The sequence below is a fragment of the Python bivittatus genome, unplaced genomic scaffold (assembly GCF_059951505.1).
Source record: "Python bivittatus isolate LINGU-HERP-01145 unplaced genomic scaffold, Pbiv_v1 ctg000850_np1212, whole genome shotgun sequence".
NCBI classification, from domain to species: domain Eukaryota; kingdom Metazoa; phylum Chordata; class Lepidosauria; order Squamata; family Pythonidae; genus Python; species Python bivittatus.
The window spans coordinates 4,122,427-4,150,426 of NW_028277112.1; the positions used below are offsets into that span (position 1 = coordinate 4,122,427).

The 28,000-nt window shown below is 35.3% G+C and overlaps 1 protein-coding gene across 2 annotated transcripts; it reads left to right on the forward strand.

Annotated features, from left to right (window-relative positions):
* Positions 1–10: 10 nt before the first annotated feature.
* WDR41 (WD repeat domain 41) lies at positions 11–27,835 on the forward strand. 2 transcript variants are annotated; one of them, XM_007434008.4, is made up of 13 exons: positions 11–316; positions 6,595–6,707; positions 8,890–8,938; positions 11,968–12,099; positions 12,637–12,699; positions 13,807–13,918; positions 16,094–16,156; positions 17,922–18,029; positions 19,428–19,609; positions 22,185–22,306; positions 22,854–22,942; positions 24,803–24,936; positions 26,406–27,835. In XM_007434008.4, exons 1-13 carry the CDS (start codon positions 266–268, stop codon positions 26,565–26,567), a joined length of 1,380 nt encoding a protein of 459 aa, XP_007434070.3. In that variant the 5' UTR covers positions 11–265; the 3' UTR covers positions 26,568–27,835. The 2 variants fall into 2 exon arrangements, with proteins under 2 accessions (XP_007434070.3, XP_087985935.1); XM_088129809.1 differs by lacking the exons at positions 6,595–6,707; positions 8,890–8,938.
* Positions 27,836–28,000: the final 165 nt, after the last annotated feature.

A 28,000-nucleotide genomic window follows, 5' to 3' on the forward strand; every position in this document is an offset into this window, starting at 1 on the left:
TCATGGAAGATTCGGGGATTGATTAGTCGCGGAGGCATTTCCTGAATTTCCTCGCGCGGCTAGTCGTACTTTCAAGCCTAATTCTACTACCGGAGGCTCCGTCGCCGACTCCCCCGCCCCACTCCGCCCCTCGCGAGTACGACGAGCGGCGAGGGACAAGTCTTCCGCGTTAGTGGACAGACGCAAGCTGCGCCTGACATCTACCGCCATTTGAACCTGAGACGCGAAGACCGTCATCCCCGGCGCCCGGACTCCGCCTCTCGCAATGCTGCGGTGGCTGATAGGAGGGGGGCGCGAGCCGCAAGGGTTGGCCGAGGTAAAAGCCAGGGGTGGGTTATGAGGAAATTGATAGTAGAGGTCCGGCGAGGCTCCGGAGTCCTTCGTTTTCCTGTCCTGACAAAGGGAGGAGGCGTATTTCGTTTATTTCATTTATGTCTGGTGGACGCAATGCTGTTTCTCTCATGAGGAAATCAGAGCAGAGTCGAGGGCTTATTTCTTATGCATAAGCCAGTAGTAATACTGTAAGATTAGAGCACACAGGAGCCTTGGCAAATGGTAGTCTTCTCTGAGCCTCCAAAGATGTTGCCCTTCCAATTCCCGTAGCTGCCACACTGCTGGGAATTAGGAAGCTGGTCTTTCAGAGGCCCCCACGTTGCAAAAGACCGGCCTCTTGGTAACAACAGAAAAAGCATTTATCATTTCAGCTGGTTTGCTCAAGCAGGAGAATCACCTCTTGTTTTTCATACTGAGTTCCTGCTTTTGTCTGTCTGAGTGAATGTGAAACAACTGCACAGCCACTCTTTCTTCCTCTGTTAGATGAATAAATAAAGGAGACAGAGGTAAAAGACTGAGGAATCACAGAGAGCAATGGTAGAAAGTGTAGAAAGTGAGGGAGAGGTGGGAAGAAATGTGGATTTAAAATGGGAAGGGGATGAGATCCAGCTTCATAGACTAAAATGCAGTTCTTCAGTTGGACTGATATGAGTTGTTAAAGGATTTGTGTGCAAGTGGAGATTTGTGTATGTTTGCAGATGTGACTTGCAGCATATTTCAGTTCCTGTCTTTTCACTCTTATATACATCGTTACTTCATAGAACATATAATTAAGCTGCTCACAAACATGAATATGTACCATTATTATACATATAGACTACTGATACATCCAAATTGAACAACTGTTCAACTGTTGCAGGTTTTTCAACTGTTATTAAAGCTGTGCTCTTCTACAATATTGAACAAAAATAAATGGCTGACAAAGACCAATTTAAAGATGACCACATTAGAACAGATTTACAAAATTACTATGTAAAATGAACTGTGAAGATATTATTTAAGGCCCACCTAATTTCTACAATAAAAGGAGCAGTCTTAATAAACAAGTGTTGCAAAAACTCATCACCATCACTGATAAGAGCCTGTCTTTAGTGCAGGCCAATCCTCTGACCTCGAACTTCAAGAACAATCCTTGAGGTTAATCTTGTCATTCCAACAAATTTATAAGAATCAAGTTGGTTCCTGAGATCACCTGGTTCCAAACTAGTAGTCAGTGCAAATGAATTAAAGCTGAATCATGTGTTAAGTCTTTTTGCTTTCTGGCTCTCGTCCATGTCTAGGTTATTGTATTTTGTACCTTTTTTTTTTTTTTTTGCATTATCCTCAAAAATAACCTTACATGAAGCATATTACAGTTGTTTTGTCTGGAGGTTTGTGCAAGTGCTACTAGCTGCTGTATGTGTTGAATGATTTGTTTGTACAAGGCCATATACAATAATCTGCAAAATTATTTCCAGTACTCGGTTAATCAGTACTGGTGCCCCTCAGGGATGTGTGCTTTCTCCATTGCTTTTTTCCCTTTATACCAATGACTGCATTTCAAAGGACTCTTCTGTTAAAATTTTGAAATATGCAGATGATACAACTGTCATTGGTTTAATTCAAAATGGAAATGAGTCAGCATATAGACGGGAGGTTCAACAGCTGGTCTTGTGGTGTGGTAGTAATAACCTGAAACTGAATACACTTAAGACCGTGGAGATGATTGTGGACTTTAGGAAGAATCCTTCTCCTATTCCTCCCCTTACTATACTTAACAGTCTAGTATCAGTGGTAGAGTCCTTCAGGTTCCTGGGCTCTATACTTTCCCAAGACCTGAAATGGACGTATAACATTACAGCTATTATTAAAAAGGCACAGCAAAGGATGTTTTTCCTGCGGCAACTTAGGAAGTTTAAATTATCCCAGGAGCTCTTGGTGCAGTTTTACAGGGGAATCATTGAGTCTGTTATCTGCTCCTCTATAACTGTCTGGTTTGGTTCTGCAACCAAACAGGACAGACTCAGACTCCAACGAATAGTTAAGTCTGCAGAAAGGATCATTGCAATCCATCTGCCTTCTGTAGAAGAACTATATACTGTGAGGGTCAAAAGGAGGGCAGAGAGGATATCTGCAGACTCTTCTCATCCTGGGTACAATCTGTTCCAACTTCTTCCTTCAGGATGGTGCCATAGAGCTCCTTATGTTAAAACATCCAGACATCAGAATAGTTTTTTCCCTCGTGCCATTGCTTTGCTGAATACCATGTGATCTTTTTTTTGCTCTTATCCAAACGCACCGTTGATTTTGCTGTTATCACCGAAGATAAATTCCTTGTGTATGTTTTATACTTGGCCATTAAAGTATTGGTATTGGTATTGGTATTAGAGTGTAACTCTAGGATAAGTCAAAAGCCAAACCATAAAATACAAATTGCCCTATACTGCCCTCTAAAACTGTCAAGGTACCAGGCCATGGCTCATGGTATCATATAATATGAAGAGTTGCCAATTGTGGTTACTAAATGAGGACTACCTGAATAGTTCATCCTCCTGTCCCACTAAATGCAGCACAAAGACATTGGGTTAATCATTTTTAGAGGACATGTCATCATGATGTAGTCTTTGCCTCATCTCCAGCCTATCATAGAGGCAAATTAAGTTTGTTCTTAGCTGTCTCAGTTTAAGTAGTGTTTTTTCATCTACTGACACAAGTTTTGGCATATGAAAGCTTTGTGACATCTCATTTAAGGTCTTGGTGATATTGTAGGCAGGTACCGGCATCAGCTCCTATTGACTTGTTGAGGCTGATTGCTCCTTTTTCTCTGGTCACTGGGACCCTATTTCCATGGCTGTTTTTGCTTGGGTTGCAGAAAGAATGACACCTGATTTCCACAGAGGCCTCTATGCATGTAATGTCTGACTCATACTATTCAGACATTATGTAGGCTCTTTCTATACATTGCTGCCTGTAAAAAAGGGGGGGGGCATTTGATTTAACTTGGGAGAGAGAGATTGTGGGTTCTATTTCAAATGAATCATTAAATGTTTATGTTGTTTCTGTCAACAGTGGATTTTGCATGACTCCGCTGATCTTATTACATTGGGAGGGAGGCAGTACCATTCTACCTGTTTTACGGCCATTTTATATACTGCGTGGGATACTTCCAGATGCTACAGACTGTAGCCAATCACTGCCAGTACTGTTAGACAATCAACAATTTGGGATATGTGGGAACTAGGGTGAAATTGACAAGATGTTTGCCAATTTCTTCTTCTACTGTAGTCTAAGCACAGAAAAACTAGTGAACCAGTCTACCAGTCTTCTGGGTGGCTGTTAAACTTCTGTCCAAAAATAGCCCAGCTAACAGAACAGTGGGTGGAGGGCAGATGAGGGTGAAGTGGGTGGGAGATCATGTGTGGGACAAGGTCCTCCTGTTTCATCCTGCGCACCTCCTTTGCCAACTGGGTTATTTTTGAACAAAGGGTCATTAGTCTTCTGAGTAACTTCTCACTCTGGCAACTTGTGAGGTTGCTAAAGCCTCTATCCCCAGCACTCATCTATTCTCACTTAAGCCTGCCCTGATGCACTTTAAGGAGAATGATTATGTTTTCTCCCACCAGTTGATGATGCTGGGTAGGAAGGGAAGGGGAATCCACTAATTATTGCCCTTAAATTCTCTTGCAGTAAAGCTGTAAGGTCAAGGCTCATTACTGAGGCAGATAAGAACTTAGCAGTCAGGGCAGTGCAAATAATGCAACATATTTTTTGTCCAGCTCAAGAATTAGACATCCATCCATCCATCCATCCATCCATCCATCCATCCATCCATCCATCCAATAGAATTACATTAACATGGCCATGAGGAAGAGCCTATAGTATCTCAGTTATTGTAAATGTATTTTACTAGCACAAATAATTGAAGATTGATTGCAGAGAGCTTTTGAGAATTTCATTAAAGATTCACTGGATTTTATACAAAAGTCTTTTCACTACTTTAAAAATACCAAATTATAACTTAAAGGAAAATTGGTACTTTATTTATTTATTTATTTATTTAAATTTCTTGGCCGCCCAAGTCCAGTGGGCTCTGGGTGGCAAAGCCAGAAAAAAAAAAACAGCTAAAAACAAAATCAGACAGACAGCCCAGACTGAAATAATCTGATAAACAACAAAATCAACAAAACAAGACAGGAGCCTTTAAACAAATCATAAACAACAACCACCGGCCTGGGACCAAAGCCAGGTTTTCAAAGCTTTCCAGAACCCTAGGAGAGAGGGCACCATCCTTATCTCTGGGGAGATGCTGTTCCAAAGGATGGGGGCCGCAACAGAGAAGGCACACTTCCTGGGTCCCACAAGATTACCGTGTTTAATGGAAGGGACCTAGAGCACACCCACTCTGCTGGAACATAATGGGCGGGCAGAAACATTTGGAGACAAGCGGCCTCTCAGATATCCAGGCTCTATGCCATAGATGTTTTAAAATGTTTTATAGATGGTATACAACTCCATCAATAATACCTAAAATAGACAAATCATACCGTAATACATGCTGGAAATGTCATGAAACAGAAGGAACATTTTTTCCACATGTGGTAGACAGGTAGAAGAACTCAGAAGTACTCAAAAGACATAGTGTAATGCAGAAAATCTTGGGATTTAAATTTGAAATGAAACCACAACTTTTCCTACTAGGTATAATCTCAGAAAAAAATCAACAAGAAATCTCATAATTAAATTAGATATATGCTTACAGCAGCAAGAATAAAATATGCTCTACATTGGAAGAAAGACAAAATCCTGACAATATCTGACTGGGAACTTAAACTTGGAGAATACGCAGCAATGGCGAAACTAACACTATATTTACACGATAGAAATTTAACTAAATTTAAGCAAGAATGGTTCCCATACATTCAATACATCACTCAACATGATAAATATAACCACTTACCATCTGGCTTTTAAGGTGGCCTGAATATCCACAAATATTGCAAAGTAGCAAATGTATAAAAAGGGGGAGTCAGAAACCAATAGTTATTTTTTATTATTATTTTCCCCTCCCTCCCTCCCTCCTTCCCTCCCTTCCTTCTTTTTAGGTATTTTAACTTTTGTTAAATTGCTTCACCATTCCCCCCCTTTTATACACACACACAAACACACACACATATATGAAGTAACAATACAATGGAGATTTTAATATTAAGTAATTAGCTTAAGGTAAAAATTATTACTGTATATAACCCATACTTTTATGTGAGTTGCTGCGGTTCTTTTTTTAGAGATATTTAATTTTGGATGAAAAAGCCAAATAATTTTATGCTTGTGATATTGACATCCTAAATTGTAATTAATATTGATATAATTTTTCTTTCTTTTCTCTATTTTCAATACTTTAAGCTGCCTAAATAATAAAATGTTAATAATCACTAATCATATCATATAAATATCACTGTACTGAAATGCAGTTCATTTCAATACAATTGACGTATACACGTACACACATTTCAATACAATGTATCAAGATTTATAACAATATAAGAAAAAAGAAAAATACTATTGGTGATATTGTACAGTTGCTATCATGGTGAAGAAATGGGATTTCTTTACTGCCATTGATTACCATTAAATAAGAATGAAAACAAGTCCCTATCTGTATTTGATTATACTCACAGAAAACCACAGAACTTTGCATATTAATATTTAACCCTATCATTTCATCAACTCAACAACTTAGAATATGGTGATGATTTCTTTTTTATTTTTTAAGAATTCTGAGGATGATCGTGTTTGGAATCCAGAATATTTCTTATTTCAGTGGTCCAGTTTCATTGAATGTAGCCTCCAATGTACTTATCCATGTATGTATGGATACATAGATACATGTATGGATGCATGGATACTTAGCAACCCTGCTAAGTATGAGGCTTATCCATGTATTAAGATAGCCCCATGCTTAGCAGGGTTGCTGTGAAGTGTTCATAACAAGGGCTATTCCAGAGTTGTAAAAAAAACCTGTTAATTTGTTAGCATGTCCAGCTCCATTTTCCAAGGTTCCTTTTCATAGGAAGTTTCCATTTTCCAAGGTTCCTTTGAAATGACATTTTTGTCTTAAAAATAGCCTATTCCTGTTTTAAATAATCGGTTCATAAATAAATTGTATATTAAAATAATTCAGTAGTTAGGATAGGACCAAGAGTAATAGAAAGTAGACAAAATCTATTGATTGTAGAAACATTAAGACAATAAATTGTGTGATACTCAGTTTTATTTTTCTAGAAATCTGTACAGACCATTGGCGAAGAACAAGCTCAGAATCCTTACACCGAGCTTCTTGTGCTGAAAGGTCACCATGATATAGTGCGATTTCTAGTGGCAATTGATGACTACAGGTGAGACATCATTCATTCATTCATTCATTCATTCATTCATTCATTCATTCATTCATTCATTCATATATATATATATATATATATATATATATATATATATATATATTTCAAATTTAGATACTGTCCATCTCACAAAAATTGACTCTGGATGGTTCACAATAAAACAGCAATAAATATTAAAATACAATAACACAATATAAAATACAGTAAAAATAGAATAAAACCAAACACATATACAAGTAATATCTTCCAAAAGATATTACTTTACTTTCATATTCCTCATTTGCACTATAAGGATGACTTTAATTTTTTTTTTTATGTGAACCTTACGTTTTTCTCTCCCAAATTGAAAAATGTATGATGGACAGCTTAATTCTCGTATATAAATTGACAAGTCCCCACAAGTCTGCAACTAAAATCTAATTAAAAGACATCTGTTACAGATTTTGACAGAGCAAGTTGTATGATTTTAATTGCCATTAGCTTTCCCCACTTGACTGCAAACAGATATCTCAGAATGCATTATTTCGCAACAACTATATACATTTTTCTAAGTTGTTATCTTATTGGCAAACATTGGAAAGAAAGCATTTTACACGAAACAAAATATACCTTACTGTGATTTTGGGGAATCACAGAACAGATAGAATAAACTGTGTAAATTATCTACATGTTACCAATTTTATTTTGTCAGACAAGTGAGTCACTCGCACTTGATTCACATTTTTAAAGAGCAGATTCTGTTAATTTGTATGAATGTTAAGCCCCTTGATAATAATTCAGCTTTCTTTAACTGAATAGTTAACCATACACAGTGAAATGTAGTAGAAAGTTTTAAAGCATATTCGACATGCTCAACTAAAGTAGTGTTTTAGATAATAAATATATATTTAAACAGGAATACATTTATAAACAAGAATAAGAATTATTTAGGCAGAAGCAGTAAAATATTACATCTTCCTTTAATTATAATACATATTTCATTTTCATTGTTTCTTATTCAGTCATTAGAGGGTTGTTAACTAAAACATGATGATCTTATTTGATTCTTTCCAATAACATTAGCATTGTTAGTTGGTTTCTGAAATGATTTTATTTAGTTTTCATAGTTCTTTGATTGCATTTTTGTCAACTGTTGTAAGCCAGGTTTCATGCTTCAGCTCTCTAGATAATTTCATCTTATTGAGAATTTTGCAGAGGGATTTTCTTGTTTTCTCCGTGGCTCAGCTAAAACCAGTGAGTGGAAAATTTTCTCAGATTGGTTTCTGAAGATACTAAATAAATCCTGTATCAACCTAACAGACAGCTGCTTTTCACTTCTTTTCTTTTATGTTTTTGAACATGAAGAGAAGGTCATATTGATTGCAAGATCACTAAAGAAGGCTAAGCCTCAGCAAGCATCTTTCAAAAAATGGAATGAAATAAAATTGCAAGTAATACTCTAGCATTTGACACATTAAACTGGACTGAATTCGTAACACACTTTAAGAATAGCTTGTTTGACCATTTGATGCTTCTCCAGGAAACAGACAAGATTACAGAGGATGGTGATCATGACTGGAAAAGAATCAGATGACCCATGAAACACTAACTTGGTGAAAAGAAATCCATTTGCAATATGGGATTGATCTACCAGGAGAGTGTCACATGAAAGCCTGGATTTCATATTTTAATTATTTTAAAGAAAATCTAGAACATTGTATTTATTGAGACATTAATTCTTCCTAGAAGATTTAAAAAGGTATATCTGTGCTACATAATGTGATCTTACTAATGCTGTACAGTTCCAGCATTAAATTCAGCTTGTAGAGGACTAGTGTTTCTTACCTGGATTCAGCCATTACCTTTCTAAATAATGAATGCCAAAGATGTTTTAAGTGACTATTCTGACCTTGTGATAGCACATGAATGCAGGAGTGGTAGAGGTGGGAGGCTGATCATATGAGAATGTAATACATATTTTTATTTATGCAATAATAAAAATGTGATCTCATTTTGAAATTTAAACATCCTTTCTAAGGATCAGTTAAAGTTTCATCTCTCTTTGTATATATCAATGGCCTAATTTAAAGTTTGATTATCAATGAGCTTTTTCTTTTTCTTTTTTTGCTTTTTCATCATATAGTAACAGATGTGATAGTCTCTTCAATACAGTACGTTTATCTTTTTCATTGTTTGTTAGGTTTGCATCTGCTGGTGATGATGGAATTGTATGTCTCTGGAATGTTCAGGTTTGTTTAAGAAATTGAAAATTTGTTTTAAAAAATAGCTACAGATGCAGATTGGGTGATGTTTAAATTCATGAGCTGCTGGAATATAAAATTAGCTATTATTTATAATCCCTATTTTGAAGATTTATAACAAACATTATTACAGAAGCAGAAATATAAATTTAAAAATGCATTCTGTAGATCATAATAAAGAACCATGGGTGTGTGAATGTAATTTACAGTTGAAAAGGTGAAGACAAAACATGCATGAAGATTATCAACATCTTTGCATATCTGCAATACTAGAAATAATGTTTGTGCAAAAATGGTTTAATTACATGTTTTATAATACTGTGCTAAAGTGTTACAAAGTGAGATTAGCCCCATCCCTCTTAACATTCCACAAGTCCCTCAAGACCTGGCTATGTGATCAGGCCTGGGGCTCCCAGGGGGCGGGGGAGATTTTATGATGGCTCCCTTACTACAGTTAATATCATCTTCTCCTGCTGTGTTTTTTTAAATGTATTTATTTTTTTCCAAATTTATACATGCTGCCCATCTCAGTGTACAAGTGACTCTAGGTGGCGTTTTTATAGTTTTAATTATTGTTTTATATGTATTTATGGGTTTTTTAACTGAGTGTTATATGCCGCCCAGAGTCAATTTTTTGGGACATGGGCAGCTATATAAATATGATCAATCAATCAATAAATTATCAGATTATTTACTAATTTTATATGATCGGACACTCATGCAGTAGACCCACTTTCATTCTCCTCATCTCTTTATTCCCCTGATACCCCAAATTTGAGAATGCCATAACTCTTTGTAACAGATTTGGGGCATGTCATGGATTGTTAACAGATGCCAGTCTGTCTGAGGAATAGCATAATTTATTTGCTACCTCATCAGTTTCCTATCTTGATCTGTAACTGTGTGAAAAAAGTAAGTAAAATTATTATATGTTCCAAAACTTTTAAAAGCATACAGTGCTTACACACTGTTTACTGACTGCAGTACTGTTCATTAACACAGAAAATATTTAGGCAGAATGCTAAATTTGATTATAGTTAATATGATATGCAAAGTCCTTTCTATAGCTCTATACCATATGGGTCTGGCACAGTGGTTTTTCAAATAAATTAATAGTCTTCACTTCCTGAATTGCATTTACTTACTTACTTACTTAATTTATTTATGGTATTTTTGCCCTGATATTCAGTTGATTTTTAGGCTATCTAAAATTCATGATACAAAAGGAAAAGAGATTGGGAGAAAGAGAAAAGCAGTTCGGGCACTTGCAAAATTCTTAATACAGGTAGTCCTCATTTAGCGACCACAATTGGGATTGGCAACTCAGTCGTAAGTGGAAAATCATGTGACTGCAACTGTGCTTATGATTTTACTTCAGCTTTCCTTTTTCCCCACTACCCTGCCTTTTGGAATGCTCTTGGTGCTGGGATAATTTGTAAGAAGGGAATCAACGTTTGTATTTACATTCATTGAGAGGAAGGGATAACAAGAGAGTAAGCAAGCACACAGTAGGGAATATACATAGAAAGGAATGTGCTGGTGTATTCCCCATTGTGTGCCTGCTTACTCTTTGTAATTTCTTCCTCTCCAATCTCTCTGCTCTGTGTTTGTGTGTGTGTGGGGGGGAATTAAAAAAAACAGGTCAGGCACAGCAGAGATTGCCTAAAGAGAGCATTTGTTTAAGTAATCTCTCCACTGCAAGGGGAGGGGGAAAAAAAAGGAAAGGGTCAGGCACAGGACAGTGCATACTAACTGACCATAATGGCAAACATGTGACTGAGAGAGAGATGCTGCGAAGGTCCTAATGCCTTGGCCTTGGTCACAAAGTTATTTTGTCAGCACTGTGGTAACTTCAAACAGTTGCTGCATGAGGCAGTCAGTAAGTGAGGCCTACCTGTAGATGGCAGAGTAGGTTGAAGCAGTTCCTGCAGCTCTTCCTTTTGTGGCTGATGTCAGTTTTCACCTTGCCTTGCTGTTCATTTTGGAAGGCTGGAAGTGCTGCCTTTCAGTGGCTATTGGTCCTAGGATGTAATGAATGTGGAGTTTTCTTTCTACTTTTATTGTACACAGAAATATGCTGCCAGGTCTTTCAAAAATGTAAGCATTTTTAAAGTTCATAGATGGCATAATCTGGGTTGTAGGGGGGGAAGTGAAAGATATTTGACCACAGAATCAAGCTTCTTAAGAATGTAGGCTTTCTTTCTTTTCTTTTTCTTTTAAAGCATTTGGAGTCTAAAATGACAAAAAATGTTGAACTGTGTACACAATACTGACTAAATTTAAGAAGACAAGCAAAAATTTTAGTTGGCCCCAGGCTTCTGCGTAACTCTTCATTCCTTCCCATACCTAGCATAAACACAATAAATAAAGCAATAATCAATTTTTCCCTAATTTACCTATTTTGTATTACTCACAGAATTCAACTTTCTCATATAAGAACTCTGATATATTTTTAGAAAAGGTATGCACTCCAGATTTGGCATTGAAACATGTAGCTCAAATACAGTATTTTGAGATTCTGCTGTAAAAAAAATAGTTACAAAGGAATTGAGGGTTGTTGTTCTGGGGTAGATTTTTATTTGTTTATTTGTTTATTTATTTATTCAATTTATATAGCCACTCAGTTCACATTTGTGACTCCATACAGCATCTATGGTATTGCTGAAAAAGACCCTATCTGAAACTCTGAGCCTTTATCACACAGCACTGACTAGCCTTCCTCACCCTATTGCTGTCCAGACATGTTTTACATCAGTTTCTGTAACCTTTAGTTAGCATGGTGAACACTTTTATAGGAATTGGCTGGATTTTCTGGGAAATAACAGCAGCAGGTGAGGGAAGGCTAAGCTAGATGAACCAGTTATTTGCATGGTATATGGTGAGTTCCTATGTTTTTAATAACTTAAATAATATTTTAATTGATTGATTCTGATTGCTTGTGTTGTTCCTTCATAGCACAAGTTTTTGTTTTCATTTAGCACTTTTATTATGACACCAGATTTGTTTTTGTTTTGCAGACCGGAGAAAAGTTATTTGAGCTACATGGACATACACAAAAAATTACAGCTCTTGCAGCTTTTCCTTTGTCAGATAGTTGTGAAGCAAAATGCCGTATGATTTTGACAGCAAGCGCTGATAGAACTGTAGTTGTATCCTTTACTACTTGATTAGAGAAATGCAGAATTGGTCTGTGTTGCACAATAAATGGTGCTTACTGATCATACTGTATCACACCCAAGTTTGGGGCTTCAATGAGCAAACTGTTATAAAAGCAGATAGACTTTTATCATTTCCACGTCAAATTGATGTGTGACTAAAGATGACAGTGATAAAATATAGTTGTGGAAATATGATTTTGTCTGCACAAATCTTCATTGCATGGACCAAAAAAAATGGCTGTAGTTGATAATTAATAATCTCTTTCAGGTTGAACAGTGGAAACTCTCAGGAAAAGATGTTGTATTTGCATTCCTGGTGCATTGTGTGCTCTTTCTTCTCTGCTGGTAAAGAAATAAGTTCTGCAAATGTCTTCTCCCATCATTTGTGTGGTAGTAAAAGACTCAGAGAAACACTTTTGCTCAGGAAGGGTCTGTGGGAAGTAGAAATCACACCTCTGTTTTATGGTTCAGACTTTTGTTATAGATAAGATATTTTAGCTGCTTAAAATCCTTAATGATTGAAACCAGGTTTGGGATTGTGACAATGGCAGGCAAATTCACAAAGTATCCTGTTTTCATTCGACCGTAAAGGTAAGTAAAATGAATGTGGTTTTGTGTTTGTTTATGAAGATTTATGAAGTTTATTTATGAAGATTTAAATCCTACACTGTCAGTCTTACGTTTGCAGTTATATCAGCTACATAATAGTTACATACTGTAGAACCCAGTTGCAACTAACGGATTTGCAGGTTTTTGGTGTTTGTGTTGTTTAACCTGAGGTACTTTTGGTAAATTTTTAGGCTCAGACAGCCTAGGTAGACTCAAACAGCCTAGCCTAGGCACCTTGAAAGATCAGTCAACCATACATTTTCAATCATCTTAGTTAGAGGTATTGTACATTACAATAGAATGTATTCCATCACTTTGTCCATTTATAAGAATATTAATCGCTAACATAAATAACTGTGTGTGATCTTGGAAGCTTACAAATCTTAACCAACGTATCTTTGATTACTTCTGAAATTGTATCTCTGAGATTATGATGGAAGAGGCCAGTATGAAGTCCTTTGCATGCACAAATGTGTTTCTACCTTACCATTTGTTGCACAGTTGAGTGCAATAGTTTTAAGCTCCAGAGGGCAGTACTGAAGTATCATGATCACTGTGTGATAACTTATTTCTCTGTAATGTAAAATCGTAATTTCAGTGTTGTATATTTAATGTTGACATATTTGAAAAAACTGGAGAATTTCAAGAAATAATGCTTTTTGTGGTATTTATAATCTCATCCTTGATTTGCTTTCTTTTAAACAAAATCAGAGGTAGGGTATGAAAACATTTTTAATGTGATATTGTCTTGACAAAAATAATTATTTCAAAGTTTTGAAAAGTATAGATTGCAATCCTATTTAAGTTGGGAGTAAGTGTTATTGAATATAGTTGGACTTACCTTTGAGAAGACAGATATTCAACTGCATTTTTAATTCAACATGATCTTGAAGTAATAGCGTCTCTAGTCATCTTTTTTCCTTTCTGCTTCATAAGATACATAAAGCACTCTATTGATTATAAATGTTGCTAGGAAATTGAATGTCATAGTATTTAAAGTCTTAATAAATAAAGCTGATAATTGTATTTGAGAACATCCTTCAAGAATGTTATGTATTATGTATCTGATTATGTAATTTGCTTCTGTAGTGTTTGACTGTTCTTCAAAGGCTGGATGTATGGCTTTCTGGAGGAAGTGATTTGTGTGTTTGGAATCAAAAATTAGATCTCTTGTGTAAGACAAGTCATCTAATTGATGCAGGTAAACAAATTTAAATAGCTTATTAAAAAGTAGAATGAACCTATATAATGATATGAAATTAATTTGGCAAAGTCTCTGATTCTAAAGGTAACATATATTAAAGCTGACTTCTATTTTTTAATTAATGAAGTATAAAACGGTTACTATTAACATTTCTGAAAAGGCATTACTTGTTGATATGTAATATTATATATAAACTATATTAAGTATACTACTGTATAAAAACATATTTTAGAAGAAAAAAACCCTAATTAAATAATATACTGTATGCTTAAAAATACAAAAAAGAATTTACACTTTACTAAAATAAATATTAAGCTTTAGTATTTTATTTAAAATAAAATATTAAAAAAAGAAGGGGGGAGAGATAGAGATGAAAAAACATTGAATAAAAATATAAGTACAAAACTGAACCACTAAGCAAAGGAAACTAAGAAAAGAGAGAGAGAGAGAGAGAGAGGAAAAAAACGTAATTAAAATGTTGGGCTATTCAAGTTTTGAAGTTATATTTTTGAATTTCCTCATTATGATTCAATTTTTAATGAATTAAACATGGATCATATTGTCTGGTCTTGCTTCTCCTTCAGTACAAGTTAATTCGAAAGGTTTTAATTGACAGTTTATATTCAATATATCCAAAGTTTTTCATAAATTGAGAAATTCCAGATTTTGGAGATTGACCAACAGTTTACACATTTGACAAACAATTTACATATTTGACCCCTAGCTGTCCTCCAAAGAACTGGTTTACCAGTGTAATAATATATAATAATAATAAGGAACTACAAGTGGACATGCCCATATTAAATTTATTGGTTTCAAAAGTATTGACTTCTGTTTTTAAAATGGAGGTAAAAAGGGAATACAGCGTGTCAGTACCTGTGATTTTTTTTTTTACTGAACATATTTAGGACTTTCAAATAAAACAACAACAACAACAAAATCTTATTAGCATTTCCCTTCATCTTTTTTGTTTGTTTGTTTTCATATCCTACTCTATTTTGTCTAACATCCTTGATTGGGACATTATTTCTTCTTTGATTACTCTTTGAATGGCCTATTGTTTGTTCCTTTATTGTTCCTGTTTATCCGACACTGATTCCTACTTATCTGATTGGTTAATAGGTATATGATGGGAACTGATGTGTTTAGAGCAGTTGGCCTCTTTCCATGACCTTTGGTTGCTTTCTTTTTTCAATAGTTTGTAGATGGAGGTTATCTCAGTGCATCTGCTAATGACTGATTTGTTGAAGTGCCAAGCCTCTAGGAATTCTTTTGCGTGTTTGGATCTGGCTTGATCTAAAATTGTCACTATGTAGAAGAAGCAGGTAAAAGATTGGCAGGATGCATCCATAAAAATCAATTGACAGTCAGAAGACATGATGAAAACTCCTTAATTTCACAATACGCTGACAAGTTCAAACACAGTTTGAATTGGGAAACTAGACATTTTGACCATGCCAGATCCAAACATGCAAAAGATTCCTAGAGGCTTCAGCTGGGTGAAGCCTGACATATGTGTCTGGATTGAGACATGTATGTTTTGCCTTTCTGTATCTCCCTTTATGCTGGTGTCCTTGGCTTCAAGTGCAGTATAAGAGAAAATAGGGAATGGAAGGCTCTTGGATGATTAGTAGAAGGGCCAGCACACAGGCCATGCAGGGGAAGATAGGAGAGTTGGACAAGGTGCACCAGTCGTGTCCTACTATCCTTGTGAGATCACACTGGATTTTCTTTCAACTGAAATCCAGAACTACCAGTTTTGGGGAATTTTGGTTCTGCTGAACCACAGTACATCCAGCACAATTTGGCAGAACTTCTGAACACAGTATTTGTTTCAGGTTTGAATGCATTTTCTGCTTCACCTCTAGTTGTATCCAGTAAGCCCTTCCAACAGTAGCCATTGCCTCAAAATCTGTTGATAAAAGAATTGGGACATCTTTCATGGGCTGTGTTTGTGTTTTATCTCCTACGCAAACAAAAAGTGTTTTGTATAACATTTTTTTCATGGCTTTGTAAGTGTTCTTAAGAAGAGCAAAATACCTGGAAATCATATCAGATGATTTAAGTAGCCCTCTGAGAATAGTCGGAGAGTACTGCATACTTTTTTGAAATAATAATATGTAAGCTAGATATTAATTACTTATTTGTTCTACTTTTTTCTTCTTAATAAAGATATCACTGCTATGATTGAATTGCCAAAAAATTGTGTGGCAGCAGCTGTTGGCAAAGAACTGAGTAAGTATTACTGTAAATTAGAGGAGTGCAAACTCTTGTGGGCTGAGAGCTGCACTTGGTCTTTGAATGGTGAGCTGGAATCCACATTTCAAAAAGTTGATAGAGCTAGGATAAGAAATGGAGTTTAACTTAATTAAAGTTTAATATAATTAAACTTAGTTAAATATAGGTACATTGATTATTCACTGGGAATTGAATAATTTTTTTCTTCTGTCCCATTAAAATGTACAGGTGGTTGTGCACTCCTGCTATAAATAGGTGTAGTAAGGAAGATGACCTTGATGGAGATGTGCAAGATCCATTGCCAAGGCAACGAGGGGTAGAACATTGTCTAAGTCCAGAATGTCCAGATAATATTTAGAAGCAGCTCAGACAGACACCTCCCTATAAGAGGAGTAGGTGTCAGGTTTGACCCAAGAATCACACGAGACAGTCCAGAAATCAGCTCAGCTTTTTTATTAGCTTGCACCTAGTAGACAGAATCTTGCCAGACTAACTCTAATCCCCCAACGACAGCAACTATAACCATCATGCCCTTAGGGAGGGGCCAGTCTCTTTCTCTTGACCTTCACACAGTCCAGCTGGGGGTTGAGGAGATGCTCTCCTTGGAATGTCTCTCCCCCCTCCCTGTAACCTTGAAGCTCCATTCCAGAATCCTCCTCGCTCATGCCTTCTATCACAGTAGGAAGTACAACACAGTCAGACTTGCAAGATTCTGTTATTATAGCCAATCTCAATAAAAGTAGTTTAGCCTTCCTGTGGAGTTGTTTTCCTAGTCTAGTCTAATTAGTTGGAGTTACATCAACCTTGCAAGCCACTTCCAAATGTTATCTGGATGTTCTCGACTTAGACAGTGTTTTACCCTTGTCATCTTAGCAATGGAGCTTGTATATCTTCATCAAGGTTATCTTCTTTACTCTCTATGATAGCGAAAATCTTATTCAACATTTTATATGTTGAAGTGTGTTCTATCAATATTAGAATGATGTTAATCTTTCCTTGTATCTAACTATAGTTATGGATTGTAATACAAAAGTTTGGATACCTAATTCTTTCACTGAAACCAAGGAAAAGAGCCAAGGTGATTTTTGGTTTTTTATGAGTAGTGAGTTGCATTCCCCACAAGTATAGCACATTGTGGTAATTATAAGGATAAATATTTTATTAAGAAACTATCTCTGCAATGTGCCAATAGCTTAGATTTGAGATTTCAAAACATTTTCTCTTTATTTTCAGTTTTAGGCAAATTTAAGCAAATTCTGGAGATACGTTCTTTGATAGTAATTACAGTAACAGTTTTGAATGGCTATCTACATCAGTTTGGCCTTTCAGATAACTGGCTGCCTGTTTTGTATTTTTTATTATAGTTCGTATGTATGTAGTGCGTTTATATTCATCCCCAAGGACCTTTGAATCAGATCTACAGCTTACTGTCCTGGTAGATAGATCATTTTCTAGCATCTCTATCATATATGATAACAGAAAATATTGTAACTTCAAACATTAAAAGGGAGTTTTCACCCCATTATCATCTCAAAATACTTCCCAACAATCAATTTGAATAGGCACAGAATGTGTGCATCAATTGGAAGAAAAAGAAGGAGTGGGAATGGAATGGTATATCCTGGAAAGAGCACTGCGGGCTGAAACCTCAGCAGGCATGTCGCTGATAGGATGTAAGGAAACAATATTTTAGATAATATAGTTTGCTATACTTTAATAAATTAAAGCTTTTTTAACATTATCTTCAACTTTGTCTTCTAAGTAATTCTAAGATTGAAAGCTTCCAGAGATGGAACTGAATGGGATGTCTCTGAAATAAAACGGCTTATTGATCATCAAGATAATATTGTGTCATTGGTCAGTGTCAGTGGTAAGACTGTTTCCAGTTTTATTTTTGTAATAATTGGTACATTGCTTATTACACATTGCCTCCAAATGAATCTTGCAATTTTTGGTTTTGATTTTGTTTTAAAGGAAAAATATGGAATTGATTTGTATTAAAAATTTCTGCCATAACCTCAAATCAGATATCAGGTAAAGTCTCCTTTGAGTTAAGCTTAGTCATGGTGGCCTTATGAACATATCCATGTAGTTCTCTTGGAAGCAATAAAGAAGTAGTTTGCCCTTTATATGTAATAGCTGACAATCATATTTTGGGGGAAACTACCATACAAGTACTAACTAGGCACAACCTTGTTAGGCTTTTTGAGATCAAGCCAGATAGCTAGGTGCTCCAATCTAGATAGGCAGCATTGAATATCCCTGCATGAAAATATTTTAATGTGAAATTATTTGCATGTGATAAATTTACCATAATAGCCATCATTAAAACTCTCATTAGATTGTACAACGTATAGCATAGCTAGCATAGTATAGTATAGTATAGTGACATTTTTAAATGTAACTTGCAGACTCTTTGTTTTTATAGGACTTCTTATATATTTTACATTTTATCTTTCCATTCCTTCAAGTGGGTGGATGTTACATGGTTCTGCCCTAACCATTTTATTTTCACAGTAACTGTGTGAGATAAGTTGGGCTGAGAATGAACTTTCATGGCCACTTAGAGCTTTGAATCTTCATTTTAAAAATCTGAATCAATTTTTTGTTACATCTTATTTGTTTTGATTTTTGCCTGATTTTTACTATAGTCTCTATTTTCATAACTGTCTTCAACCTTTGCCAACTGGAGTTTAGATTCCTCTATAAACCCTTCCCTAATAAAGTTAGAGGTTTTTAAAAAATATTCCAAATGACTATTCTAGAAATATGGGGAGAGGGGCAGGGAGAAATATGATGGCACATTCTTGTAGGCTGATTTGGGAAAGATATAAGATCTTTATGTCTTATAAAGATGTGGCCTTTGTGGTACACTAAGAGACAACATAGATCCATTGTCTAGTGGAAAGTCCTATTTTAGAGAGATGAGAAGAAGACAACACCAAAGTAAAATTGTGCTTCTGAGAAATGTTTAATGGTTGGTTTCAGGAAGCCATGGTTACTCTCAGCAAGCCATGGTTAGTTTCAGCAAGCCATGGTTAGTTCAAATGTCATCAGTTGCCGGTCACTAACCTGCATTAGTAGAATATTTTACTATGTTCTTTGTGACTTTACTAAATATCCCTCTTTTGAAAGGATTATATCCTTTACAAACATTTACTTCTCTTTATCAAACATACTATATTGCCCAATGTTTTTTATTTTCTCCAAGTGTTTGAATAAACAATAGATTGTTATTTATCAAGATCTTTACTATTTTGGTATCTAGATTTTGTTTTTGCAACTGGCTCCCATGTGGGTGAAATGATTGTCTGGGATTCATTGGACTGGACAATGCAAGCATATGAATGCAGTTGGGATGCATCCCTTCATGTGAACCCACAGCAAGAAATAAAATTATCACAAAATCAAAGTGAAACGTCAATTCAGGATTTAACTTCTGATGAGGAGGTAAAAACAAAATAGTATAAAAGTTATGTAAATTATATTGTTTTCTTTCGTGTTAGTAAATGATTAGTTATTACATAATTAGATTATTTTGCAGTTTTGTATTATTTCCAACCCAACTAGAAATACTGTTAATGAGTCCTGAGCAAAGGGCCTATGGCTAAAGTAGTCTTAAGCTTGAAAATTTCAGTAAGCCATTGCAGATGGAAATCATTCATATATAAGGCCATTAAACACAGGTTGCAGAATTCATTTCAAAACTGAAATAGAATATACTTTAATGCCTAATGAAAAGGGTATTTGGTACAATAGTAGTAGGAGGTAGATAGGAATATGACAAATTACTGAATTTCCTCATTACTGAAATCTGTTCTCATTCAGGAAAAGTTAGATAACTTCTGTAATATTCCTCTTGTTTTCCTATTTTTCCTATATTTAGTAGTAATCTTAAATTCAGGCTTACTGTAATGACTTACCATAATTTACTGCAGTGTACTTAGCAGGCTGAGTACTTCAAGTTGATCCTGGTATATGAGTCAGAGTTTATATGATACATCTCAGAATCCTATGTATGTCATTTTAAATTCCAGGAAAGAAGGAGAAATGTACATGTACCAAAGACATAAAATAGTGACAGCGTCCCTCCCAATTAAGTTAGTTTTTGTATAATTGAGGTACAGATGTAAGAAAGATATTGGTAAATTACTTTTTTTAAAAAACTTAAAAGCCTCAAGTGCCATAACACTCAGGAAATCAACTATATTGTGACTTGGTACAAACCCTGAATCTGATGCTGAATATGGAATTTGAGGTAGTTAAATTTGCCCCATCTCCAATTTACATGTTTATGGAGGTCTGCTTCTAATATATAGAACATAGTATGCTGGAGATGCCAGGAGTTTTGCCCACATGCCAAAAGGAGCTTTTTAAAAAGAAATAGTTCCGTTTGGCTCTTAGTAGGGAGGAAGAAAGTTGGATTCAGAGACGGTCAATTCTGTTCTTAAATCAGAGTGACATTTGCAGCTGATTGTCAAAGTGCAGCCAGTTGGATAGATCAGGAGATCATAGAGGGTGAAGAGACATGGTTGTATATTCAGGGATGCTGCAGTAAAACCTTATTTTCAATTAAGCTTTCTTTTCATGAGGTGTATATGAATGGAGCTCTCTCTTACAAACAACTGAATCTATTTTTTATCATCATTTTCACATTCTTGTGTGATTCTCCTCCAGTTAATATTTAATCTAACTTTCCAATCCCTCTTTTCTCCTCTCATTACTTCCCACTGGAACAGATTCCAAAAATATTGTTTAAAGAATAATTGTTCAATTCTAATTTGTTTAGTCCTCGTCTGTTATTCATTTAGTCTTGCAAATCATTCATATTCAAATAGTAGTTACTTATTATTAACTTCTATTTTTGTCAATATTTTGCATATGCAATATTTTCTTCTTGTCTTTTGCCTTGTAAGCACCTCTTTTCCACCACCAGTCCCAGTCTCATTTTGGCTCTGCTGATAAGTTTGTGGGTGTTAGTATATTACATAGTGTCACCATGAAAGCGAGAACATAGGAAGAAGGAGCCTCAATCAAATTGTGTGGGCAAAGGGTTATTGGGCTTGTTTTAGAAATGGCTCCTGTTGTCAAAAGGGTTAGGGTTAGGGTTTACTGATAAAGCCATATAATATAGGAAATGACCCTATATTAAAACATACAATTTAACCTTCCAGCCCAGTATAGTTGACTTATATCTGGCATGGTTCTGTAGCCTCTGCTTGACCTTTTTAGCATATAAAAAGCCTTGGTGGGTGGAAAGTAAACAAAATGCCCTTCGTTCACTCACAGACTCTTTCCCCTCTTCTGTGATGTCTTGAGCGAAAGGGTTCGGCCTCTTCTCCAGGTCAGTAGAGCCTCTAATACCAGCATACCGCCTTGTGCAAGAGATAGCTGAAATAGTAACATTTTCTTGCAGATCCCACTTGTGTAGTTGAAAACCTGAAAAACTCTGCAATGATTTCCATGCATGCTTCAGCTCCTCATAATGGTCTAGCATTTTTAGAGATATTTTTATTTGTAGATGTATTTCTGCCACAAGAACCCTCAAAGATGCTTAGCCATAAAATTATGTAGATTTGTGTGTGTGAGAGAAAACTCATCAAATCACAGTAAGTAATACATCTATTAAAACAGAGTCTTGATTAACAATAATCAAGAAGAAAAATAACTAAGTTGCCGGCAAAGCCTAATAAAACAGGTTTTGTTATTTTGAATCCACTGGAGTTGGGCAGCCAATAAATTTTAATAATAATAATAATAATAATAATAATAATAATAGTAAAATCTGAAAGAATGCAAATAACATCCATGTTTCATATTAGATGTCATTAATAGTTAGCTTATACAACTGATATAAACTGAAGGCTGATATAAACATATTTTAATAAATATAGTGATAATCATAAATCAGGGTGGTGCATAGTTCTTCCCTTCTTATGTATTTGATTTAATTAGAAATAATTGGAAACCTCTTACATAAAATATGTATCTTTTGTTAAGATGTTTTACTGATTATTTTTTCTAGTGTGTGTTTGCTGCTGTTGGCAAGGGCATATATGTATATAACCTTCAGATGAAACGTGTGATTGCCTTCCAGAAGACTGCTCATGATTCCACTGTCCTGCACATTACAAAAGTTCCAAACAGGTGCAGTTTACATTACATATTTCATACATTCTTTAACATTCAGAAAGTTGATGAAGGACATGCTTAATTTTTATGCATTTTCTCTCTAAAACTTTCCTTACATCATATTCTGTCATAGTTTGCGTGCAGGCAACCTAATCTTTAGCCCAAACTACCTCTTTTTAAAATTGAGATAATTGTTTTTTAAGTATTAAGAAAAATACAAAACCCTCGGATCCATGAGAATCCCTAGATTTTATCCTTTGTGACAGCATAGCTCCACAAAGGACAAGCACAACCTGACAGAGTCTTCCACGGGCATGTTTTTTTTTTTCCCCTCCATTCTGGTTTAAGTTGGATTATCCCATTTGTGATGAAATCACTTGTGGCTTTAATTGTATGTGTTTTATTTTTATGGATATAAGCTGCCTAGAGTTGTTGATGAAGCAGCAAATTGTGTTAGAAAATCAATTCTAGTGATAATGCTAATTCTTAAAAATTGATAGCAACTGATTTTGTACCATTGTGCAAATATGCTTCTTCACAACTATTTGATTTATTCTTATAGGAAATTAATATCCTGTTCAGAAGATGGTAGTGTTCGTATGTGGGAATTACATGAAAAACAACATCTTACAGCTGAACCTGTTCCATCAGGTCTGTGTACAAAAAATAAGGTTAATTGCATACAAAATTGAGTGTGATTAGCCATAGATTACATCATTCAGATTCCTATGCATAATAGTAAAAATATTCTTCAGTCCTTTTTTTATTATTACTAGCATATGTGAAAATTCAAGAAGCAAAGGAGATCCTTTTTAATTTGAATCTAGCCAATATTTTGTTTTCATATTAGGGAATAAGTAAAACATAAATATATTCCCCTTTAGCAGAAAAGTACACAGGCTCTCTAAAGGGAGCAGCATTTCTCAGTTTAAGAACTGCATTCAATTATATTCCTAGAGCCAATTTGTGGGTAAAACTAGAAATATTCCTTCTGAATAGGATATTTATTGCCCTTATTATAGCCTTGTATAAAAATAGGTTACAGGTCAGATGTGGTGGTGTGGGTTTCCTCACAAATAATCTTGGAATGGCAAGAATGCATTCTCATCTCCATTCTGTTTAATGAGTAGCTAAATGATTTAGCCTTTCAGCCAAAAGGGCATTTACCAATTTTGGGGAGAAGGAACATTTGTGTGTCACTATATGGAGAAGATGCAGTCCTGTTTATAAGCAGCCTGTGGAACATATAAGAAGCTTACTTACTTAGGAGTTTTGTTCTACTGCTTGATAGTCCTGCATGGTAGAAAGCTTATCTTTATACATAGGGGGAAGTCTATCCTGGACGTTATTAATGCAAAGACATCTTTCAAATATTTAAATCATTTTCAGGTAGAATATTAAGGACCCTGTTAAATGGCCCAAGCTGCATTGCAAATGCTGCTATTTTGCTTGAGAGCCTCCTCTGAAACAAAAGCTGGGTTAGCCACAGTAAAAGTAGTCAAAATAAATGTGTTTAAAGTGCCAGTTAGGTTACTACTGGAACTTTCAAGCAATGGCTTCACTAGCTCTTTGATTAAAGCTTTAGTTTCAAAAATCTCCCACATTAGTGTGGCACTGGATTATTAGTTCCAGAGGGACCATAAATCTGCCTCACTTCCAACTACACATAGATTATAGGACATCTGTGCAGGAGCTTATAGCTAAATTATCTTGCTTGCCATGGAACTTGTGCATTAACTATGCCTTTCATTTGGCCCCTTATTTAAATAAACTCAGAAATAGCAAATACTAGATTGCTTCCACTGAAGCTAGATTACATGCTTTTCCCTCACCTGCTGAACGTAGATTTGAGGGGGATACCTTTTGCTCGAGGACTTTGCCAGTGTAACAGCAAAGAGGTGGAGCTAGTAAAAATTCATGTGGCCTTTACCAAAAGCCAGGTCAGGCAGATCTAATTATGATTACCCCAGGCTCTTGCCTGGAATTTGCAACATGACTCTTTGGAAAGTTCTGGGAGTAGCTGTTGAACTAAGGACACAGTCAGTAAATTAAAGTAGAATGGCTGAAATATCTTCGCTACATTTTTATCCATTTATTGTGGCTGAATATTTTATGGCTAAAACATGTATATCGCTTAATGTAATTAGGTGGTATCATTTATAACTTACCTTATTCAATGTTGGGTCTATTGTCCATGATAAATTTTAGTATTTAATTATTTAGCTTATTCCAGACCATGTGACCTGATAGACATTTTTGTTCTTACATATAACATGATTACAAAATAGCATAATATTTTGAAGTGAAATTTAGTCTTTAGTCACTGTGCCTGACAACTTACTCTGCATGCATAGGTGATAGCAAGAATGGATGCGAATAAAATAAATGCTAAGGCATTCAGCAGAGTTTCTGATTATCACATTTAGGGTGAGAACAGAACAATGTTTCCAGAGTTTTGTGGCTAGACATACAGCTCCTTTTTCAAAAATTTTACCTTTGTTTATATTCCAGGCTTTTTCAGTATCTGGGGATTTGGTAGGACAAGCAAACAAGGAAATCACACAGCTAAAAAGGCACCAGAGAGCACTACTATTTTTTCCCTTGACCTTACTGGGGATCTGATAGGACACTCTGCAGCTGTGCAGGTTTGTTGGATCTAGAATGGCACATAACAGAAGTTTTTAATTTATTTTAATTTATTTATATTTCAAATTTGTCACCGCCCCTCTCACTGCGGAGTGACTCTGGGCAGGTTACAGTAAAAATAGAATAAACATTAATTAAAATAGGTAAATATTAATTAATTAAAATATGCTAAAAACAAACTTCCTTTATAACAGGGTTCCTCAACCTTGGCAACTTTAAGACGGGTGGATTTCAACTCCCAGAATTCCCCAGCCAGCCTGGGAGTTGAAGTCCACCCGTCTAAAAGCTGCCAAGGTTGAGGAATCCTGCTTTATAATACTTCCAAGTTGCTTTTGTAACTGTGGTGGCTATCTTTTAAGACAACTGTTACCTTGGCTTTACCTTGACCCCTCATCCTTGTTTTTTTTTTTGTCTTCCTAGGACCATTTTATATGTGACCCTATACCTGCATTGGTGTAGGACAAAAATGTAGTAAATGTTTGATCAGCTATATATGAAATCACATATTTGTTTTGCCATGATCATGTTTAAAAGGTTCTCTAAAAACTGTGGTTATCACACATGATGCAACATACAATATGTTTTGCACAGTCATCTCTGTCTATAGAGATTTATTTATAAAGTGACTTTTTAGAAATGGACTCTCAAGAATTTCTTTTATTTACTGTTAATATATCATTCTAACAAAAACCACCTATTTATCCCCACAGTTTCACTTTGTGCAATTGATACCAATCTGTCTTCAGCCATCTGTCTATATCTAGAGTTGTACAGAATTTTGCTATATGTTTATTCATTTGATATGCTGCTTGCACAGAATTCTCAGATACTAAACTATTACCCTTCATTGCATTTATTAGCTAGTGTTTATTGTTAAATGAAGCTTTTATCATGTAGACTTGGTAGTATGTTTAAACTAAAAATTAAATACAGATTTAATCAAAATTAAAATAGATTAATAATTTCACACAATATTATTTACATAGCATTTATATACTACAGATAGAATAAGTATATATCATTGTCTTTTTCACCTAAACATGTAGGCATACCATTCTAATTTGGTTGCATTTTGGTAACTTTGTAGCTTGTTCCATATGACATTTTGGATTCATTTCCTTAAAAAATGTGTATTGTGATATGGGGATATTTTCTTGTACAAAGAGGCCAAAAACCTCATTCAGTGTAATCAAGACTTTTAATGTATCTCAAAACACTTCTTAGATCTTGACCTTTATGATCCCTTTTGGAATCAATTATTTCATTATTTATTGCTGTTCTAAACTTTTTTTTACCATTGTTAGTTTGCTTTGATGTCCTGAAGATGAATCTTGAAAGTTTTCCATTAATGTTATAATGAACATTTACAATTTTGGGAAAGTACTTATTTGACTAGTTTTATTTATTAGGAATGTTTCTGACATCTGATAGTTGAGTACATTATTTTGATTATTTTTTTTTATTGCAGATGTTCCTTTACTTTGGTGAGCATGGCCTAGCAACATGCTCTGCTGATCACCTTATTATTTTGTGGAAAGATGGAGAACGAGAGTCTAGACTGCGCAGCTTAATATTATTTCATAAGTTAGAACAGACTGAAGACTTTCACTTAAGGTCTGAGATGAAGTAATGTATAATATATTAAATAATTTTAAATAAGCTGTTTATATTAAATATTTAAAACAACTGTGGATACAATTTTGTGCTTGAATGTTTTAAAATATGTAATTGAGGGTTTTTTTCTTACTGAATTTGTCATGAATTTAGATGAATGAGGAACCAGTGCTGTTAGTTTCCACGTAGAAACCAAATTTGGTCCACTGGCCTTCCTATTTAGCCCGCAATGCCTTTATCAAGGACATTTCCAAATTTTGGATTCTTCACCAGATAAATATACCAAGGTTCTGATGGTGCCTGAGAGCAGCGCTTTGTTTATTCCTTATCTTTCACTAACGGAAAAGATGAAGGGCAAATGAAACCAAGGATCCAGTGTACAAAGAATTTGAATTCAGTCACTAGCTCTCCGGATTTTTGCTCACCTCTTCCTTTTTTCCAAAATGAGTTTAAAAGTTCTGGCTGCTCCTCTTTGAGAGTCGGGTGATGCCTGTGGCTAGGACTTAATTCCTGGCTGCTGTCATTTGGCCCTCTCCCTTGGGCTAAATCTTTTTCCTTCCTGTACTACTGAAGCAAGAAAGCTTTTGAAATCAGAGTAGCACGTGTTAGCAGAAGAATGTTTTTGCCAATTCTATGACATAATGACATTAGATACTAGGGCTGTGTAGCACTTTGGATTGAAAGGCATAGGTATTTCAGAGACTGTGGAGGCACTCACATAACATCTGCCGACAGTTACTTAGAGCGGCTGATTGAATTCCCAGGACTGCATGGCTGCCCTTTGCCAGATCCCAGGAAAAGCTGAATTGGGTTCAAGGAATGGCAGACAGATACTGCATGAGTACTCACATGCTCCAAAGCGCCTTTTTGACTTTGAATCCAAATCACTGTACAGCCCTATTAGACATTGTACAAAATAAACTTTTGAGGTAAAGGATCTCACTGAATAATTTGCCAGCTGCAGTATTTTGACAAAGTAGTGTAGTCTATATTTGTTTTTCAAAGTCTCTGTTACATAGGACGGTTTGAACAAAAAACGTTATTGTGCAAGTCAGTAGAAGTAAGCTGAAACTTATCAGTGCAAAGCTGGCTTTGATGAGGAATTCTGCAGGCCAAAATTCTTTGCTAACAAAGCACTACAAGTAAAACACAGGACTGCAGGATTCCTGAAACTCAGGGCTCCTGTGGCATATTTGCATTATTCTAGTCTTCATTGTTTATTATTTTGTGCCTGATAAGCTGAATAGCATGAATGCAGAAAAATAAAATATGGGCATATATATAAAGATTTGAATTCACGTTTTATTTCACAAGTGAAAACAGCTCTTGAGCAGAGTTAATGCAGAACACTTCCAGTGAAAGCAGAATGTTTCTTTTTCCCTTTTGGATACACAGGGCCTTATCACTTCCATTGTTTTGGACAATATCCCTGCCAAATTTTTTTGAAGC

Excerpts from the sequence above, each read along its gene's own strand:
- WDR41 (XM_007434008.4), top strand. The coding sequence starts at position 266 with ATGCTGCGGTGGCTGATAGGAGGGGGGCGCGAGCCGCAAGGGTTGGCC. Across the intron at positions 22,943-24,802 it reads AGCTGAACCTGTTCCATCAG|GCTTTTTCAGTATCTGGGGA; the intron begins GTCTGTGTACAA and ends TTTATATTCCAG. Across the intron at positions 24,937-26,405 it reads GACACTCTGCAGCTGTGCAG|ATGTTCCTTTACTTTGGTGA; the intron begins GTTTGTTGGATC and ends TTTTTATTGCAG.